Below are 20543 nucleotides of genomic sequence, written 5' to 3' on the forward strand. Positions count from 1 at the left end.
TGTCTATTGGTATTCATCGATGTGTTCGAGTACGGCAATCGCAGGTTCGAATTACTATTTGTAGTAGGCTCTTGCCCATTATTTTATCCAGTAGCAATGTCTATGGAAAAGTTAATTGTAACAAAAACTTAGAAAACAAAAATTATCATTCAACTATAGTTTTATCCAGTAGAAACGTGTCTATTGGCATTCATGATGTGTACGAGTCAGGCAATGGCAGGTTCGGATTACTATTTGTAGTAGGCTCATGCCCATTGCTAAAGAGACTTTCAGACATAAGCACAAACAGATATAAGATATTTTGGGAGGAATGTCTGCTGCAGAACCAGCCATTTCAACAATGTTAAAATCTTGGATAAAATATACATAAAGATGTACTGTAACCATCTTTGTATTTGGCTGTGCCAACCTATATCTTTAGTCAATAAGTCACACCAACTTAGATACGAACAACAAAACCTTCAATTTAAAAGTTTCATTTTACAATTAGCTTCAATTTCACGCCCCCTCTAAAATCAGCACATTAGGTCATATTCAAAAAATGAAAAAGAAAAAGAACCCTCAAAAGCTCAAATCTCCAAATGAGAAGATAACACCAGCAAAATCAAACAATTGAAATTAATGAACCAAATCATTCCCACTAAATCTACATACTCTTTTGAGTTTAGGGCAAACCTATGACAAACATGAAACCTTTCAAAATTAGAGTAAACTGAAGTTGCTATACATCTGAAGGAGAACCAATTTTCAACTCTCAAACTTTGACAGCAGCCCCAAAATCCGCCCAAGCAAGTATGGTATGCGTACCCGTGAAGTTGCCATGTCAGCATACATCAAGAAACTTTATCTTCAGAGCCTGATTTTGCAGTCATGTCCCTGTGAAAGCATTAAATTTAGAACCATACTTGAATATTTACTTTCAACTAAAATACAATAAAAATAAGCAAGAAATTTAAGCACACAAAATTCTCAGCATCAACACATTTTTGTCTAAGATTGCACCTAACAAAAACAAGGCATTCTGCTAATAGAAGCATGTGCAAATCTTACATTTTTGTTACAAAACGTTTTGTGATTATGAAGAGCTGTTGTTGAATGAAATTATAAATATCACCTAAATTTCTCCGAGTATAAATATCATACTTCTATAATTATTCTCAAACTAATCCAAGCAAAATATCATAAATTTACTAACCCACATCTTGTACAGTGGCAGAAAACATGACCTCCATCATGCCATCATCTGTGGATAATTGCTGCAAAAAAGACAGTTCCCAGTGAGCGATCAAATCATTCCTGCATGTGAGATTAACTGTAAGTTCTTATTATCTTTACAGCCACAGTTGTGGTAGTTATTTTAGCAGAGGCAGCTAGGTACAAGTTGGTAACCCCACTTGTGACCTAGTAACCTCTCGTTAATTTTTTGGCCTTTAAAGAAGACTGGATATTTATGAAAATGGTAGAAAAGTAGGATGTAAAACCGGCCTTGGTTTTTTGAACATGGCACAAAAGCGAAATTACAACAATAGATTTTTTTGAGTATATAGAAGAGTGAATAGGAGGAATTTTGTTACTTGTATTCCAATGAATTTATCAGAATGCAGAAAGGAGGAATCTCCTGTGTCAGTACATGAAGAATGAACCCCTAATGTCAATTGGAAAGCTCTTAGCCCATTTCTACAAGTGAATTGTTAATGACCAATGAAACTCCATATATGCATCTTCAACCCACACTTGCTGAATGCATTCCATCAAAAATCAAGCACCAAATGGTCATCCTGTTTTGAAACTAAGCACGTAGACAAGCATATAAGATGACTCTAGGTAAAAAAGCACTTTGGTTAAAAACATAAAACAAAAACTTGGAGTGAAATTGGATAGGATCAGTCATCTGACAGAGAGACTTTGAAAGTTAAGCTTCAAGATAGTGTGCTACTTGAATTATATTAATGTGTGCTACATCTCCTGAAGGCGCCAATTCAAACTTGTAGACAGGTCATAATCGCAGTTACGATGGTGACAGAAATGATTCTGTTTGTCTATATAGCTCAAGCCCAGAGGTCCTGTCAATAACTATATAATGTTTAGCACACAAATTGTCCTCTTCAAAATATTACCTATCTCTCAACTCTCTCCGTCGTAAAAAACTAATTGATGATTATAATCTACCAACATTGTGTGGGCTACTCTATGGGAATAAAAATTATCGAATAATAACCAGTTGCAAGACAAAGGAAAACATATACTTTATATAATCACCTGAAGTGCTTCAGTCTGCTTTGAAACATGGTGAAAGGGACTATGTATTGCACTCCAAGCTCTTCAAAATAAGTTTGTGCTCTACAAGTTTGGAAATCAAAGAGCAACACAAGGAGGAAGACCAGCAGTAAATAGATTAACGAAAATAAAAATAAACAGAAATTGGCAGAAGCCTGTCCCTGTCGCACAAAAACTTATTATATTGAACACCTGATACAGCAATTTTTTCCTTGGGTACAGGTATGGCAATACAAAATGCATATATACACACACACACATATATTACCACCTCCCAGGTAAGGATTTTGTTGGTTTCTGATGTACACTTCTCATCCTGAAGCACTGGAACATAAACAATCTTTTATTAATGCAATCAGATTTCCACAATCCATAGTAGTTATTACTTAGTTTCTGGATTAGATTGTGTAACGATTTTTGCCATCAACGTTTCGAATCACACTACGTGATCCATCATCAGGATGAAAGAGCAAGAGATGTAAAACAGTGTAAGTTACAGATTTAACAAAGACTCACCATATAAAGGAGACCAGGGGGAAGGGATTGCACAAACCCCAAGGCAGGAGAAACAATAAAAACCTAAAAATAAAAATAAAACAAAACAATTGGGGTGAGTGACTAAACCAAAACACAACTCACAAAGCAAGTTAAAAGGTGAAGGAAAGGCTAAAAAGGAGAGAAAAAACAAAAAACCAAGAACCAATCTAGATCCCGCTGAAGTAAGCAAATAGATTAAGAAGGGAAAAAGAATATAAATAAGCTATATATATTATAAGTATATAAATATAACATATAAAACTATAGAATATTACATATATATATATGTAACATGTGTAGCACATATATATAGATTATATATCATAAATATGTACATATTAGATATATATATATATATGTATATCTACATATGTATATATGTATATATGTATATATGTATATATGTATATATAATATTCTATAGTTTTATATGTTATATTTATATACTTATAATATATATATAGGTTATTTATATTCTTTTTCACCTTCTTAATCTGTTTGCTTACTACAGCGGGATCTAGATTGGTTCTTGGTTTTTTGTTTTTTCTCTCCTTTTTAGCCTTTCCTTCACCTTTTTACTTGCTTTGTGAGTTGTGTTTTGGTTTAGTCACTCACCCCAATTGTTTTGTTTTATTTTTATTTTTAGGTTTTTATTGTTTCTCCTGCCTTGGGGTTTGTGCAATCCCTTCCCCCTGGTCTCCTTTATATGGTGAGTCTTTGCTAAATCTGTAACTTACACTGTTTTACATCTCTTGCTCTTTCATCCTGATGATGGATCACGTAGTGTGATTTGAAACGTTGATGGCAAAAATCGTTACACAATCTAATCCAGAAACTAAGTAATAATCTTTTATTACTTCCAGACTTCCACGATTGTTGCTATCGACTCCACTTTCGGGTGTTTTGGTGATTTAAGTGCCAGCAAGAATCACGCAAATCCAACAGGGCAAAGCAGAACATTTTTCTGTTCAGCTATAGTTCATCCTCAATATTGATGGCACTCCTTTCAACCCACATAGTTATTTCTAGAAGCTTTTAGAAGTTTCTTTGAGAATTCTCAAGTTAAGTTTCACTTGAAGCCGCAACAGGTTGAAACTATTCCTGAAGATGTTTCTAGTGATGTTCCTAAGCAAAAGCCAACCACAACTCTTTTAATTCTAACATCAGAAAATTTCATAACAGCCAGTCTTTCATTACTCAAAAAATTGGCTGTAGCTTTATACTATAAAATCTCGGTTGAAAGTTAGAAAGTATATGTGGTACATCCCCGGTTTACCCAAGGTAACCCAGGTGCCTATGTGGCATCCTGGATGAAACCTGGGGACACACATGAAACAGAACAGGACCCAGGTCTAATTTGGAGACACACCCAGCCTCCGCTAGCCATACCTGGTAACTTAGCAATAGCATAAAAAGAATGGGACGGTCAATAAAAATCATCCTATCCCACTGGAAAAGGCTCACTTATTTTTGTTTGGTCTGCTCACCTTAAAATTTGTCAAAAATAAAACTGGCTAAAGTGATAAGAAGAAAGAGGGAAACAGAGCAACTGTAGGTCAACAATAGAGGGATGTCCTATAGATTTGGTGTGGGTGTGCAAGATACAATGCACCACTATCAGCAGGAGGCACTAAGGTCTATGAGGTCCTTTTAGCAGTGTCATGACCTTTCAAAGGATGTTAGTAATCTCTATGGCCGTGGGCATGCTCTTCAGCAATTTGTAGAATGAGAATCTGCGTCTAAAAACCTTACAGCATTAGCTGACATCCCTTTTTGCCCACACACGAGCAACATCTGCACACATGTAGAGTTGTGGGATCCATATATTGAGTGTGATTAACTGACCTTGTGCTCTTTCTTCATGACTTTTACCCACAGGGATTGGTTGACCTTCTTCCTTAAAGAGCAGACCTTCATTTCTGAACATGATTTGAATAGAAATATATGAAACTTCTCTATAAAGTTAAAATGTTCATTTGATTAGAAAGATATGTAAATTTGTATCAACCCATGCCTAAAATAAATTATTACTACTAGGTTCATTTTGTGCCTGAAGGATAAGAGACTTAGCATCTAACTCTGAAGATTTTCCAGTAAGAAAACATATAACAAACCTGTTCCTTTGATTATTGTAGCATGATATGTTTACCATGGTTTCTGTTTCCATACAACTGTAAGAATCGTTTTGAAAAGGCTTAGGTCAACCACACAAAAACAACATTAAAAGTTGTATTAACACCCCAAGGATTTCAAAAGTAAAGAAGTAGATACCAGAGCCAGAAAATTCAGTAATGTGTTACAGTAAAGATTTAACTGTAAATTGGTAAAAAGGAAATTTCAGAAAAAATCAGTTTGAACTAATGGTAGATCAAGAAATGAGGGTGTGGTTCAATTGATTTGAAGACTTTATGTTTTGATACCTTGCAAATGCATGTATGCTCTCAATTTTCTTAATGTGCGTACTGTTCTTGTTTCTCTTTTACTTTCCTTGCTATGAACATATTTAAAAGCCATTGGCTGTACAAATTGAGCCTCTCAAATGGACTTTGATAGCTCTCCCCTGCTATGTCTCCCAATAAGACATATGCTCCTCCCTATTTGCTCATTCTAATGGAGTTAATTCCCTACTTGCTTTTTTCAACAGAATTGACCTATAAAGGCGATTTGGGAGCATTTTTGGAGGTACTGATCATACTGGTGAATAAAATTCAATATCTGTATAAGCATCTTATTCGCAAATTATGCGGCTACTTAATCCAAGAGTCAAAGCACAATTCCTTAACACTGCACATAAAGTCTGTCCTCTTTATGTTAATCAAATCTATCATTCTTGTAGGCCCTTTTCCCCTTTTTATTGTGGATGCTGCTGTTTTCTGTAAGTTTTTCTGCAAATTCTGCTACTAAATCAGATTGAGATAATACCTTCTTTACTGCTGGATGTAAACTTTCTGCAAATTCTGTACTAAATAATTCAGACTTGTATAATATCCTTTGTTGCTGAATATGATCTTCTTAATATTCTTAAGTATGGAGGAGTTGTCAACTTTAATTCTGATCTGAATATTATTTATCTCTGCAACAAATTCGAACTGGTATTATTGCTTGAGGAAGCAGACTTGTGATTATTGTGTGTCCTCAAACTACAATAACACCCTCCTTTAATATCATGACCAAAGGGTATGTCCCTCAAAGGGACATGACCCTCTCTAGGTCGGCTCAAACTACTCTCCCAGAAATCGGCAACTAAGAAGATGTTTTAACTATAAACAATAACTAACACAATGTGTTAAGTTAGTGTTAATATTAATCTATCTCAGAAATTGCCGCCCATCACAAGAGGTGTAAGGTTTATATTTAATGCCTTAAATGATACTAGAAAGGAAGAAGACTAGGTGCGGTCTGCACTCTCAGACCAGTAGATTATCACTGTTATAAACTTAACACTCCCTCTTAACTTGATAATCATACTGAGAGATAACATATCTAGCATCATCAATTACAATGAATAAACATAGATTGATACTCTATATCTGTCTAAATCTTCTTGAGAAAATAGCATCATGGAACACATGATACTGAGTCATATAACCATCCTGTGATATGACTCATCACTTATACTAGTGATGTCATTATTGCATATAATGCAATACAATACACACAAGATAAAATCCGAAGAATGATTAAATTCTTCATTTATATAGGTTGTGACTCATTGGAACTCGCAATCCTACATCACAACTTGATCTTGAGTTAAGATATACCAAAAAACAGGATAAAGTATGAAGAATAAATTTAAAATTCTTCATTTATCCAAGTTGTGATGCTTATATCACACATGATCTTGAACTCATCTAGATCTAACAGTAGTTTTATATTGTTCAATACATTATCCGTGGGATCGTCATCTCTCATAATGTCTCATAATGTCTTTTATACAAGTATTCATTACCTCAAAGATCGTCACCTCTTAAATAATGAATACAAATGGTGGAGCCCATAACAGTCAATAGCCTAAAAAATAAAATTATTTTATTAATAATTTAAAGAATACAAATGGATTACAGTTCAACCATACCAAGTCTTCTCCTAAAGTGATCTATCTTCACCCTAGATAGAGGCTTGGTGAGTATGTCTATTGTCTGATCTACAATGCAAATGTATTCTAATTTTACAATATTCCTGTCTACCATATCTCTTACATAATGGTAAGGAATTTCAATATGCTTGGACCTGTCATGAAAAACTGGATTCACCAAAAGCTTGATGGAACTCTGATTATCACAATGAATAATCGTAGGATTCATGGCTCGCCCAAATAATCCCACAAGTAACTTCCTTAGCCAAATTGCTTCTCGAGAGGCCATCGCTGCTACAATGTATTCAGCTTTTGTGGAGCTTTGAGTTACTGAAGACTGCTTTCTACATATCCAAGATATCATTGCTGATCCTAAATTGAAATAACATCCTGAAGTACTTTTCCTATCTTTAACACTTCCACCCCAATCTGAGTCAATGAATCCATGTAAATCTAAGCCAACTTTCTCATATTTGAGCCCAAGATTAAGAGTGCCTGGTATCTCATAATGTGTTTGACTACAACTAGGTGAATCTCCTTTGGCTCACACATAAACTGACTTAAGGCATTAACAGCATAGCAAATATCAGGCCTTGTATTTACTAAGTACATAAGGGACCAAATCATATGTTTGTAAAGAGTAGAATCTATGGAAGGTGATTTTGTTGCTGTTGATTAGTCTGCATTGGAGAAGACATAGACTTTCAATTCCACATTCCAAATCTCTTCAAAATATTTGATGTGTACTTCACTTGATTAATTATAATGTTGTATGAATTTTGTCGTACTTCCAGTCCTAGGAAGTAATGAAGGAGTCCCAAGTCTTTCATCTCGAATTCTCTAATTAGATCTTTCTTGCATTGATCTATGAGATGACCATCACCTGTTATTAGTAAATCATCAACATACAATATCAGAATTACCATATCATCTTTATCTCTTTTATAATATAAATTTGGATAAGTTTCATTTTTGGAGAATCCTAAGCCGGTAATATACTTATCAATTCTTTCATACCAAGCCCTTGGAACCTACTTAAGCCCATTGAAAGCTTTCTTGAGCCTACAAACAAAAACGTTAGGATCATGAGTTTCAAATCCTTCAGGTTGCTCCAAACATACTTCTTCTGTAATCTTTCCATTTAGAAATGTTGTTTTTACATCCATCTGATGTACTTTCCATCCCTTCAATGTTGCAATTGCTAGGACTGCTCTTACAAAGGTATATCTAGCAACAAGAACCTGCTCTTATAGAGGTATATCTGGCAACAAGAGCAAAAGTTTCTTCATAATCAATCCCTTCTTTCTAAGAGAATCCTCTGGATACAAATCTAGCTTTATATTTCTCAATGCTACCGTCAGCAACATGCTTTATTTTAAATATCCACTTGGAAAAAACAATAGATTTTCCATTAGGTCTTGGAACAATTTCCCAAACATCATTCTTCATGATAGATTGGTATTCTTCTGTCATAGCTTCTTTCCAAGATGTATGTTTAATAGCATCTGAAAGATTGGTTGGTTCTGTTTTGGACAAATCATTCACGTTTGTTGTATAACTAGAAAATCTTTTGGGTCTTTTGCTTTCTCTAACTGTTCTAGAAGGTGTAGCGAAGTCTTGTGCTTCCTTGACTGTTTTAATGGCCCAAAGTGGTCTTTTCTTTGAATTTTGAGTTTCTCCAAGATTTAGATTTTGAATTTCATCTTCAATTTCTTCTATGTTCTCCCTCTAAGACTCAAACTCAATATTTCTTTCAGAACTAGGTAAAGGAGAAGGTCCTTCAGAACTTAGGGCTCTTTTGAATGCTACATCTTCATCAAAAATTATATCCCTACTAAGTTCAATACTTTTATGTCCAGGTATCAAATCCTATATGCTTTAGATGTTTCGCTATACCCTACAAAAATACCTTTTCTCCCGGAGGGTTCTAATTTAGTTCTCTTTTCTTTTGGAACATGGATATATACAGGGCACCCAAAAATCCTAAGATGACTTATATTGGGTTTAACCTTAGTAAAGACTTCTTCAGGAGTTTTATCTATAAGGTAGGAGTGAGAGCTTCTATTTTGAATATAGAGAGCAGTACAAGAAGCTTCTGCCCAAAAATAATATTCTAGAGTTTGATCAAATATCATAGTTCTAGCGGCTTCTATAATTGTTCTATTTTTTCTTTCTGCTATCCCATTTTGTTCTAGATTATAAGGAACCGTGTACTCCCTCTTAATTCTTGTTTCTTTACAAAACCTTTTAAACAAATCTAAGATGTATTCCCCTCCATTATCAGTTCTAATAGTTTTAATTTTATGTCCTGATAAGTTTTCAGTTAATGTTTTGAATTCTTTGAATTTTAAGAAGTAAATCCATGTTTTCCTAGAGAAGTCATCTATGAACAAAATATAGTACCAGAATCCTCCAAGAGAACGAACAAATATAGGTCCACATAAATCTGAATAAATTAATTCCAAAACATTGTTGGTTTTTCTAGTGCTATCATGAAATGGACTTTTTAGTGTTCTTACCCAAAGCGCAACCTTTGCATATGCTTGAGTAGTCTTTATTTAGTTTAGGTAAACCAGTAAAGATCTTCTCCATAGTTGATAAGGTTTTGAAATTTAGATGTCCTAACCTTCTGTGCCATATTTCACTTATGTCTGTAGCTTCATGAATTAAAGCTTGAATAGGTTGACTAGGTTCTCAATTTAATTCATACAAATACCCTTTTCTCTAACCAATCAACTTCGCTTTCTTAATTGAGAAGTTCTTTGCCCAGGTTATTACTTTATCGTCCATGAAAGCAACATTATGTCCATCATCTTCAAGTGTTGTAACCGAGATTAGATTTCTTTTTATTCCTGGTATGTGGAGTACTTCTTTGAGAAGAAGAGAATTTCCTGATTTTAATTTCAAGGTGCAATTTCCAATTCCTTCGACAGAATGTGCTAAATTATCACCAATGGTGACTTCGCCATTAATCTTTTCTGATATTGAGTCTAGTGCTTCTTTGTATCCTATTATATGTCTAGAAGATCCACTATCAATTGCCCATGCTTTACTTGAGATTTCATTTGATAGTGACGAATACAGTACATGATTCTCAGGATCATAGTTATCTTCTTCCCTAGTAACATTTGTACAATTCACTTGTTGTTTAGAATTCTGAGGACAATTAGATCTGTAGTGTCCAAACTTTTCACATCTGAAACACTTTATTTTGGATAGATCTTTCTTGGGTTTGCCATTCTTTTGATTTCCCCTTTTCTTCTTGAAATGCTTATGCTTGCCCTTATAGGAGATAGTATTAATAACATGAAGTTCTTCATCTTCTGTTTTCAGTTTCCCTCCTTTCTTTAATTTTCTGGATTCTTCTTGAAGACAATCCCCCTTAAGTCTGTTGAAGTCGAGAAGTTTATCTCTAGCACTCATTCCTTGTGCAAAAGCTTCCCACAAATCTAGTAATCCATTTATAGCCATCAGTTTGAGTTCCGTGTCACTAATGATGGTTCCTATACTTGAAAGTTCATCTCTTATACTGGCAACCCTTAGGAAGTAAGAATTCATTGATTCTCCTTTCTTTATTTGTATGTGATTTAATTGCCTTTTCAGTGCGAAAACTCTAGTTGCATTATTGACCTCATATGCATTTAGTAGTGCATTCATCATAGCAAATGTTGTTTGATGTTTTGTAAGCATGGGTACGATATCATTTTTCACTCCATCTAATATGATTTGAATGGCTTTCCTATTTCTTTTGATCCAGAAGGATTTGAGGTTCAACTGTAGGTTGTCTGTATGCTGATTCAACAAATTGTTTTACATCATTTTCTTCAAAAATCATCATAATTCTAAATTTCCAGGCATCAAAGTGTTCTTTCCCATCAAACCTGTCCTCGGGTCTGATTGTGTATGCCATTGAAGATAGGAGAATGATGCTAGATATATTTAAGGTCTGATTACTTAATTTGTAGAGCCTAGGTTCGACTAACAGAGCTTTGATACCATGTAAACTTTCTACAAATTCTGTACTAAATAATTCAGACTTGTATAATATCCTTTGTTGCTGAATATGATCCTCTTAATATTCTAAAGTATGGAGTTGTCAACTTCAATTTTGATCTGAATATTATTTATCTCTGCAATAAATTTGAACTGGTATTATTGCTTGAGGGAGCAGACTTGTGATTATTGTGTCCTCAAACTACAATAACACCCTCCTTTAATATCATGACCAAAGGGTATGTCCCTCAAAGGGACATGACCCTCTCTAGGTCGGCTCACACTCCTCTCCCAAAAATCGGCGACTAAGAAGATGTTTTAACCATAAACAATAACTAACACAATGTGTTAAGTTAGTGTTAATATTAATCTATCTCAGAAATTGCTGCCCATCACAAGAGGTGTAAGGTATATATTTAATGCCTTAAATGATACTAGAAAGGAAGAAGACTAGGTGCGGTCTGCACTCTCAGACCAATAGATTATCACTGTTATAAACTTAACATTGGAAGATGATGTTTTTCTTTATTCAGACTTGAAGTAAATTTTCAATAGTGTAAATAATATTCTGAAAATATTATTGATCTGCAAGGATTCGAATAAGGTAGTAATGTAGAGGAGCAGACTTAAATTTTTTGCATGCTCTCTATCCTCAAACTTACCCTATATTTATAAAGAAACCAAAAGACATGTTCTTTCAAAGGACATGTCTCATCTAGGTCAGTCCACACAGTTATCCAAGATCAGCGTCCTTTAGGAGATGATTTAAATAGTTAACAAACAATGCAAACTAAACATAAATAATACTCCTAAATGAGATGCCGATAAGATAATAACCTAAGGGTTATAAATAAGCAAATCTTCCAAGAGAATGTCCATGCTTTATCTGATCATGTACGATCAGATATTCAGACCAGTATATTGTCGAAGTTATACAGAATTAACATTTTCTAGTGCCACTTTTGAGGTGAAAACAATGGAGTTCCCATATCCCAAACCCAGTGGCGTTCCAAGGACTTAAAAAAATGAAGACTCTGACTAAGTCTTCTTGAAGCCTTAAGGATTTTCTCTTCGCGTGTTCTTAAAGATTGGATTCTCTTTTTTTAAATGCTTGACAACTACCACATGGATGCATATCTCACAATTCCTCTGCTAAATGGCTTCCCTCTCTACATTGGAAAGAAAGAATGGGAGACTTCTTGTTTATAGGAAATAGGAGTTTGTTATTTATATTGATATCACTGATTACATTGCATTGCACAAAGCATAGTTCAAACCATAGAAGTCAAAATCGTTTTGGGAAAATTTTGGCAAAACTAAATAGTAGAACTTTTTGAAAAACTCGGGAAAATTTTGGGAAAAAATCGGGAAAAAATCAGATTTGCAAAAAAGGTAAAAACTTGAAGTAAAACAGTAATTTCCTTTTTCTTCTAAATTAAAGGGCATTCCGCATCATGGATATATTGAGAGTAAATAAAATATAGATTTAACTAGTAGATTGTACATAATAGATTATCACCATTTATAATTTTATATAGATATCGCTAATTTCATCGCACAAAACATACCGCAATAGCATAAAAGATAACTAGATGAGACAATTGTCAAATGTCAATTACAATATAGTTTGTGACTATGTACAAAGTCAACCTATAAACTAAGCACAAAGTTCCCGAAACTCAAAAGTAGGCAATGGCATGCTAGGCCCTGTTGATTAAATTGAAACAAATTGGCACTCCTTAGTAATAAAATAGTCAATTTTATCCAAGAACACAAGGTCTCAAGGAAACATGAGAAGAGAACTTCGCATCTACATAATTATTAGTAGAAAATTCAAATTTCTCTGCATTTCCTGAGATCTTACTAAAAGGACATCCTTAAAAGGGTTGAAGAGATGGTCAAACACAAAACAAGATATTAAACACGTCTAGTTTTGGCAAAAATTAAAATATAGATTTGTAGATTCCTGAAATTTTTGTAAGTGCTAGCTCAGGCCCATTTCACGATAAGCATGAGAACTTAAGTTGGCTAATTAACAATCCTCTCTTATCCTGCAATTATATTCTAGAGGCTTAATGTGTATCTATATCTCCGATAGGAAAAAGGCTTTAATATAACTGATATTATCTTCTTTTTGTTAACTATAGTTACAAAACTTACAATTTATCATAATTGACATATTTATGGTGTTGATGTCTAAATTATAAATGATCATGACTGACTCCACGTGATGTTCGCAAAACTGTTAGCTCGCTGTATTTTTACTGCATAATAGATGAGGATTTACATAATAAACAAAACATAATAAAATATAGCAACAAAAACAAATACAAAAAATATACGTCAGAGACAAAAATTTACAGCTAACAACTGCCATGTTGTAAACTAATGTATATTATAGATTAACAATATAACAAAAGAATAAAATTTATTGAGAAAAAATAATTCCCAACCTAGCAAAAATTTGATTAGTCTGGAGTCGATGGGCTTTTCTCTCACCACAAACGCAAACAAGAAGCTGAAAGCAATTGGATTCTCTCGTAACCAACAAATGAACGATTTTATCCCTTTATGGCTCCCATGACAAACAAATTATTTACTACAACGGCTCCCATTGAAAACAAATGATTTAATTCTTGTCTACAATAGACTCCCAAGACAACTGAAGATATGTCATTCAAAGGTCATGCGACAACATTAAATAGAAAAAGAAGACTTTCAATTGGCATCATTTAGATTTTCCTGATAGCAAATTTGTGCACACCTTCAACAATCAAGGAAAACTTATACAATAATAGCTAATGTATAGAAATTTAAAATATTAAATATAACCATATATAGTATATATGGTTATGTATATACTTCTGATTCCCACTGATTACACAGTTGTCACTAGCCTACTTTCTTTTCATCAAAATTTTGAAGGCCAATGCCAAATTGAAGCTCCAAAGCATCACACTTGATAAGCATCTGACAAGGAAATTGGTCCCAACCTAAACTTAGAATCTAAACAACCTTGGTATTATTGTGGACGGGTCAAATGATAAAATTCTTCTCAATAGTCACAATCTCAAGATACAAGAAAACAAACCTCTTTAGGTTGATATCACGCCAATAGAGTTTCAATTAAATTTGTTCTATCTTTTTATATTTACTTTTGGCAAGTACTCTATCAGGTTCAGATATGTAAAGAAGTTAGGAAAAGAGCTTACTTAGTATTTATGATTGTCTACCATTTCCCACAAAATCGTGTCCTTTGGATTTGTTCACATGTAAAACATTACTATGGGCCTAACAGTTTTGAAGAATATTAAGGAAAAAACAGCACATCTCTCAACTGATCCATGATAATATCCATAGTAGCAAATGTAGAAGCATACCCAAAAACATGTCTTTATTTTAACGTTCTTAACATCTATCTTAGATATATGTCTTTTCAAGGTTGCATACCAGCGATTTTCCTCAGCAACTTGATTAAAAATGGTGAATCTTTGATGGTGAATCATGTCACAGTGGCTACCACATAGTTCCATGCTAAAAATCGATGAAAGAATCCGGTTAGATAGTGATCTCGTGTAGTTAGGGTATCATGAGAGGTTTATCTGTAATAAATGCATTTCCCAGGTGATTTTTTTCACTTTTTTTATTTTACTTTTATACCTTTGATTATCAATGAATATTGTTGAAAATCGCGGCTGAGTAAATCAAGATTGTTATGAGAAAATATCATTTCGGTGGAGGATTTTTTTAGAATCACGAAAAATTGGGATTTTTTTGAAGATCATGCTTCTCTAGGTTGCACAATAATAGGTTATATTTTAGTGTAATTATAAAAGGTGTTTTAGAGTAAACCAACCAAAGTATCGACATTCATAGTGCAATGTGCATTAAGTATATGGGATATTGCCCTATCTATCATTCATTATCTATGTGCAATAGTGATAATTAGTATACGCCATGTACCATCTATCATTCATTATAAACACAATTCTAGATCACCCATCCCCCCATGTCCATAGGATGTCTATTCAATCAGCATGTTGAGAGGAGTTAAAATAAGCCATACCATTTCTACAATATGAGAAAAGAATGACATATATATCTTACTGTGCAACTCAAAATACTACAAGACTAATGTTATATGAATGTAGGCATGTGCTAATATTTCTTGAATTACGGCAATTGCCTTGCAATTCATGACAAAGGCTCCAATTGATAACTGTTGTTCTCAAAGATAGTTTTGGAGCTTAATAGTTCATTACATTAGTCCTGAATAGATCTCTAAATTCTCAACCAAAATCCTTATTTTCCAACTTCCAAATTGTAAAATTTACTCCTTGCTTTATAACTTATCTGTTGTTCCAAAACACCAGTGAATACAATTGCTCCTCCATGAATTTGTTTGTTGGATTTTATGCTAAACAAATACCATCTGACAACTACAAAGCCATGAAAATGCTTAGTGTCACCCATTAACTTCTACAACCCACTGTCCTATTTTAGGCAGCGAATTCATCTGATCTACCTGACAGACTCTTCCTTACCAGCCAGACAGTTAAGTTCTCCATCCTGTCAAAAGATGTCCATAAACAAATCTCCTAACTTGACCTTCAAGTCTTGCAAACACAGCCTGATCCTACATTCTCCAAGTTACAGATACAAGATTAAACACCACCATCAAAATTAACAACCACTGTCAATGGAATCTCCTCTATATGTTCCACCATACAAGGCTAATTTTCAATTAAGCAATCCCATGGAATAATGTTGAAAACGTAACAAACCTTATTTACAACTTCATATATAATTAGTGAGCTTTCCTTCTCTATTCCAAGGCTTACTAGGATGTATCTTTTTAAGGCCAATCATGCCACGCTGTAGAATTTTTAGAATTTATGGTTCATAGAACTATGTTATATTTAAACTGAAAAGTAAATCTACAGCAATAGATTCATCTGGAAAGTACTACTTCTTGTATTGATAGTCATTTGTAACTCTATAGTTCATAGGTTTCGCCGCCAGCTCTCTAAGGATCGAACCAAATTGCTTGCCTTTATCCTAAATTGTCTTTTCATGTCAAGTTGGAGATTTTCTAGATTGCCTGTTACCATTATTTCTCCTCCAGAACTGATATCTCAGCCAGATCCTAACTGCCAGTTCGGATTATGTTACAGATGCGGATTTGAGATTCCGCTTCAAAATTCATCCAAAACTTTTTAGAGTTGGGTTTGGATTTGTTTTGGGTCTGTCCGTACAATCTTATATGTGTGCGTGTGGGCGTGTCTATGTATGTATGTATCTTATATATATATATATATATAATATCTGTATGTATGTATGTACAGCAGCAAATAAATTCATACACAAATTGAGGCAAGAAGTTTTTCTTTCCATTCACAAATGCACAAATGACATATAAAACAAACCATGTGGTCCTTTCGGTGGTCACTTTTAGGGTTGAAGGGTCGAATAGACCTAAGTTGGCCAGGAAACTTTACAAAAAAGTCAACGAAAATGACGTTCTCAGTCAAATTCACCACAAATTTGTTATGGGTTCCTCTGTTCAAATCAGTCTTCCAAATTCATCTAAGAATCTTACAGGGTCCTCCTCGGAGAATTTTGAGGAAATTTACCAGACTGCCAGAATTTTGAGCGAGTTTGAACCGGATCCGACTTTGCAATGAAGCGAATCTTAAATTCTACCTTCCACTAGTGAATCTGGTAACTTCGACCAGATCCACTGTATTATTATTAATTCTCACATAAAGATGGCATCTTTGTTGCATGTAAAAATGTAGAAATTAGAACTGCTATAATAGCTGTTCATTGCACTTGAATTCAAATGCTTTGTTCATGCTAGGTAATCAGGCCTCACTATTGCAACATTCAGCAAATGAGTAAATGAAACTACGCTGCATAAATAGTGACAGAATCGTAATGGCCATTACGCCATGCTCCACCATGTTTCCGGGACAGCAAGAGATGGGGACGGCGGGGTGTGTTTCAGGAATGGGATTTTCCAAGGGCCTTTTTTTAGGACAGCAGGGGACGGCAAGGATTTTTCATGTTCTATTACATATTTGTTTTAAATACAAGGAAATTTAAAATATTCATATGACAACATTGATAAAGCATTCACCAAATTGACATATAAATTATAGAATACTTAAACACAACAAGAGAGTTAAGATGAGAGTCAGACAAATTAATTGCTAGAATGGAAACACAGAATTGAAGGAAGAAGTTAAGAATTCAATCATAGAATTTACATACTTGAGTTTTGAAGGAACGAAAGTTAAGAATTTAGTGATAGAATATAAATACTTGCATAATTGCTGGAACGGAAATAGCATGCAATAAATCAACAATTCAACAAGTGAAGAAAACAAAACAATATAATAGAATACGAGAGACACAAGATATACTACAAAGAAAATGTGGGAAACTCCAGCCAAAAGTAGGGTTTTGTCTCCTGTCAACTGGGATCAGCACCAATTCTCTCACAAAACCAACCAGAAACATGTGACTAACTCATCTGCCTATCACATTGGCAAAAACATTTCTTGGACTTCACTCAGCAAACCAGAACATAAAAGAAAATTCAAGTAATCAGGAAATTAAAAATCATTGAAGATTTTAGAGAAACCAAGTACAAATGCCGTTTTTTAAAAGTCTGCAAAATAAATGGAAAAAAAACATTGCATTTTTTTTCCTCAGCTCTGGAAGATTAGGGAGGGCCGGCAGCCTCCACTCAATCCCCCTGCTGTTTGGCCATTTCGGATATATTTCCAGGAATCTGGTGTACTTTAAGAACAGATGGGAAATGTCCCTGAGCTATCCACCATCCCCAAACCCAAAGATGTCCCCAGTGCGGGGACACAGGTGAAAAAAACCAAACAGGCACCCACATGTACCCTTGCCATAATGGCATAATTCTAGCAATCTAATTTAAATGTGGACATTTTATTCAGTAAAATACTAAAAGAGCTTCAAGACAGACAATAATCTATACAGAAGGTAAAAATTATGTGTAATTTTCATGGTTTTATGTGTCATATTAGCAATAGCTTTAAAAAATTGCAGGTTGCAGCAGCAGTTTCAAAATCAAGACCGTATAGAAGAAATCCGTGCAGGCAGCAAAGTCATCAGAATTGCATCCAAGAATACACTAATTACAAAAGAAAGATTGTAAAAAGTAATTGTATATGTTCTGCAAATCTAAGAGATTTTAAAGAATTATCATATTCTAAGTATACTGACTGATTGCTTACTTATTGCCAGGCAATGTCCTATCTCCTAAAGCTGCAGCTGGTAGATCTGGCATGATTTCCCAATTCTCACTTCTTCTCCCCCAACTAGACTTCCTAGGATGTGATCTGATTCTGGTGTCAGAGCCCTCTAATGAAAGTGGTTGCCCTATAGCTCGTGTGAAAGCATCTTCATAGCCATCTTTGATGTCCACAGCAGGGTCATGACCATTGCTCTTTCGGTTATGTAATTCCTCACAGGCTTCTCTTTCTGGATCAAATTCATCTCCTATTGCAGCTTTCCTACCTGCTTCCAAATCCACACTCATTTTTGCAGGAAGATCTCCAACCACATCTCTAATTTCTGCAGTTTGAGAAATAACTCCCATTTGTGTAGATGAATCCTCTTGAACCTTGGCACGAAACTTGTTCTGAGAAGGTTTTATCTTCGTGCAAAAAATTGCATTAAAATTATTGATGATCCCTTCATTATAAGGATTAACTTTGTTGTCACATCTATAACGGAAATTTTCATAAGTTGTCTGCAATAAGAACAAAAGTTACACAAATTAAACTTGAATGAATGCAGAACCAAAGGCATCAATAACAATAATAGCAATATTTCTTTCACAAATTTTTTTTTACAAACCATCATATTGACATTATACTAATTATTGAACATATAATAGTTGTTAAAATCAAAAAGCAGTCAAAGTCCTTCCAAATATGTGTTTCGAATCAATAAATCTTTATATTGTCAAAATCTAACCTGCACCGTGATGAATCTTGAACAATAGTGACAAATGAAGCAACCCAAAAATGTGTTTATCTTGTCGTATACACCAAGGCCATTCCATTAGATATAAAAATGAGGATAAATAGTTGTTTACAGCACCGTGGATATCAAGGACATTACATTATATATACAAATGTGGATATTTTCCTGATCTAGAAGAATGGTTCAAGTACCACCTGGAAGTTCTCTTGCCATGAAAAAGGCTAGCTAGTGCAAACAATTTGGATGGGTTTTATACAACCTCAGCATTCATATAAATTCAATATAACAATTATTTATGACAGAGAGGTGTGTAATTCAAAAGAAAGAAATGTAGAGTTGCAAGCGTGAAATAAAAAGAGAACAAAATCAGTTATATTACTATCCATGAAAGCCCAAAGGAGGTCAATGTGATTTAAAGGTACAGAAAGTCACCATAAAGTGTCAAAGTGAACTCAAAAATCTAGAGTACCTTAAGGGGACAAGCTAAAAGAACAATCATAAAGAATTCTAACCAGTGTACTCTGGGGACACATCTCCACAGTTCTTTACCCATCTGCTAACATGGGGGCATCCCCATCCTACCATAACCCCATGCAGAGACCCCAATAGCAAGCCATTCACTAGATGTCTTTATAGTTTTAGTTTATATATTAAATGCTCACAAATTCAAAGCTTCAACCTGTTTTCATCTAAGTTGCCAACTCCAATTTTGGTACGGATGCAGGTTCAAGATCCGGGTTCGAAAGTTGTCCAAAAGTTTTGGGGGTTGGGTTTGGATTTGTTTTGGGTTTTCCCGTACAAGTTTTTCAAAAAATATGTGTGTGTGTGTATATGCAGCAGCAAATAAGTTCATACACAAAAGGAGGCAAGAAGTTTTTCTTTTCTTTCACAAATGCACAAACAACATATAAAACAAGCCTTTTGGTCTTTTTAGCGGTCACTTTTAGGGTTGGAGTGTTGAATAGACCTAAGTTAGCCAAAAAAAATAACAAAAAAGTCAAATGGAAATGACGTTTTCATCAAATTTGCTCTGAGTTCATTTTAGGTACCTCTATTCCAATCAAAAGTCTTCCAAATTCATCTAAAATTCTTACAGTGTCCTAAGAGAATTTAGAGTGAATTCGAACCAAATCTCAAATTCCACCTCCTGGAAGTGAATCTGGTAACTTAGGTCTCCATTTGTCTAAGTTGGTATTAGGTGTTATTTCCACATTTACTTTTAATAATTTAAATATTATCTTTTGTATAATATTCTAACAGCCATATCCCCCTTTTGTCCCAAAATCCAGAAAAAAGTTTGCATAGCCACAACTTGAACAAGTGCAATTCTAACTAGGATAAATCAATCTAAAACAGGTAAAAATAAACAAGTCAGAAAAACAAAGGTCTAAAATACCAGTGCAATACAAGCAGAATTAACACCTTGCATACCAGGAATTGGTCGTGATGTTGTGGACGACATGAGGATAGAGATGATAAAAGAGATAAAAGGGAAGGGGGTTGAAAGCATAAAAAAGAGATGCACCTTTCAGACATTCCCTTTTTTTTTTAAACTTTCAAAACAATCAATATACAGGATGAGTTTCAATTTTTCTCTATCCCTGAGTGTTTTTCATTGTCCTATACAAATTGCACC

General features: G+C 34.3%; 1 protein-coding gene across 3 annotated transcripts in view; it reads right to left on the reverse strand.

Moving 5' to 3' along the window:
• Positions 1–299: 299 nt before the first annotated feature.
• Positions 300–20543, reverse strand: part of LOC149579649 (protein S-acyltransferase 8-like) — an 85639-nt gene continuing 65395 nt past the window's right edge. Inside the window, exons 5-7 of one of the 3 annotated variants that reach the window (XM_089786326.1) lie at positions 18154–18671; positions 1200–1256; positions 300–876 (exon numbers count right to left, since the gene is read on the reverse strand). In XM_089786326.1, the coding sequence (XP_089642452.1) occupies positions 1232–1256; positions 18154–18671 (543 nt within the window). In that variant the 3' untranslated portion in view covers positions 300–876; positions 1200–1231. Of the gene's footprint in view, positions 877–1195; positions 1257–18153; positions 18672–20543 lie in introns of all 3 variants that reach the window. The other 2 variants (XM_089786315.1, XM_089786306.1) reach the window with 2 other exon arrangements.

This window comes from Cupressus sempervirens, chromosome 1, assembly GCF_028749045.1.
Source record: "Cupressus sempervirens isolate cs-2001-9-10 chromosome 1, ASM2874904v1, whole genome shotgun sequence".
Lineage (NCBI taxonomy): Eukaryota > Viridiplantae > Streptophyta > Pinopsida > Cupressales > Cupressaceae > Cupressus > Cupressus sempervirens.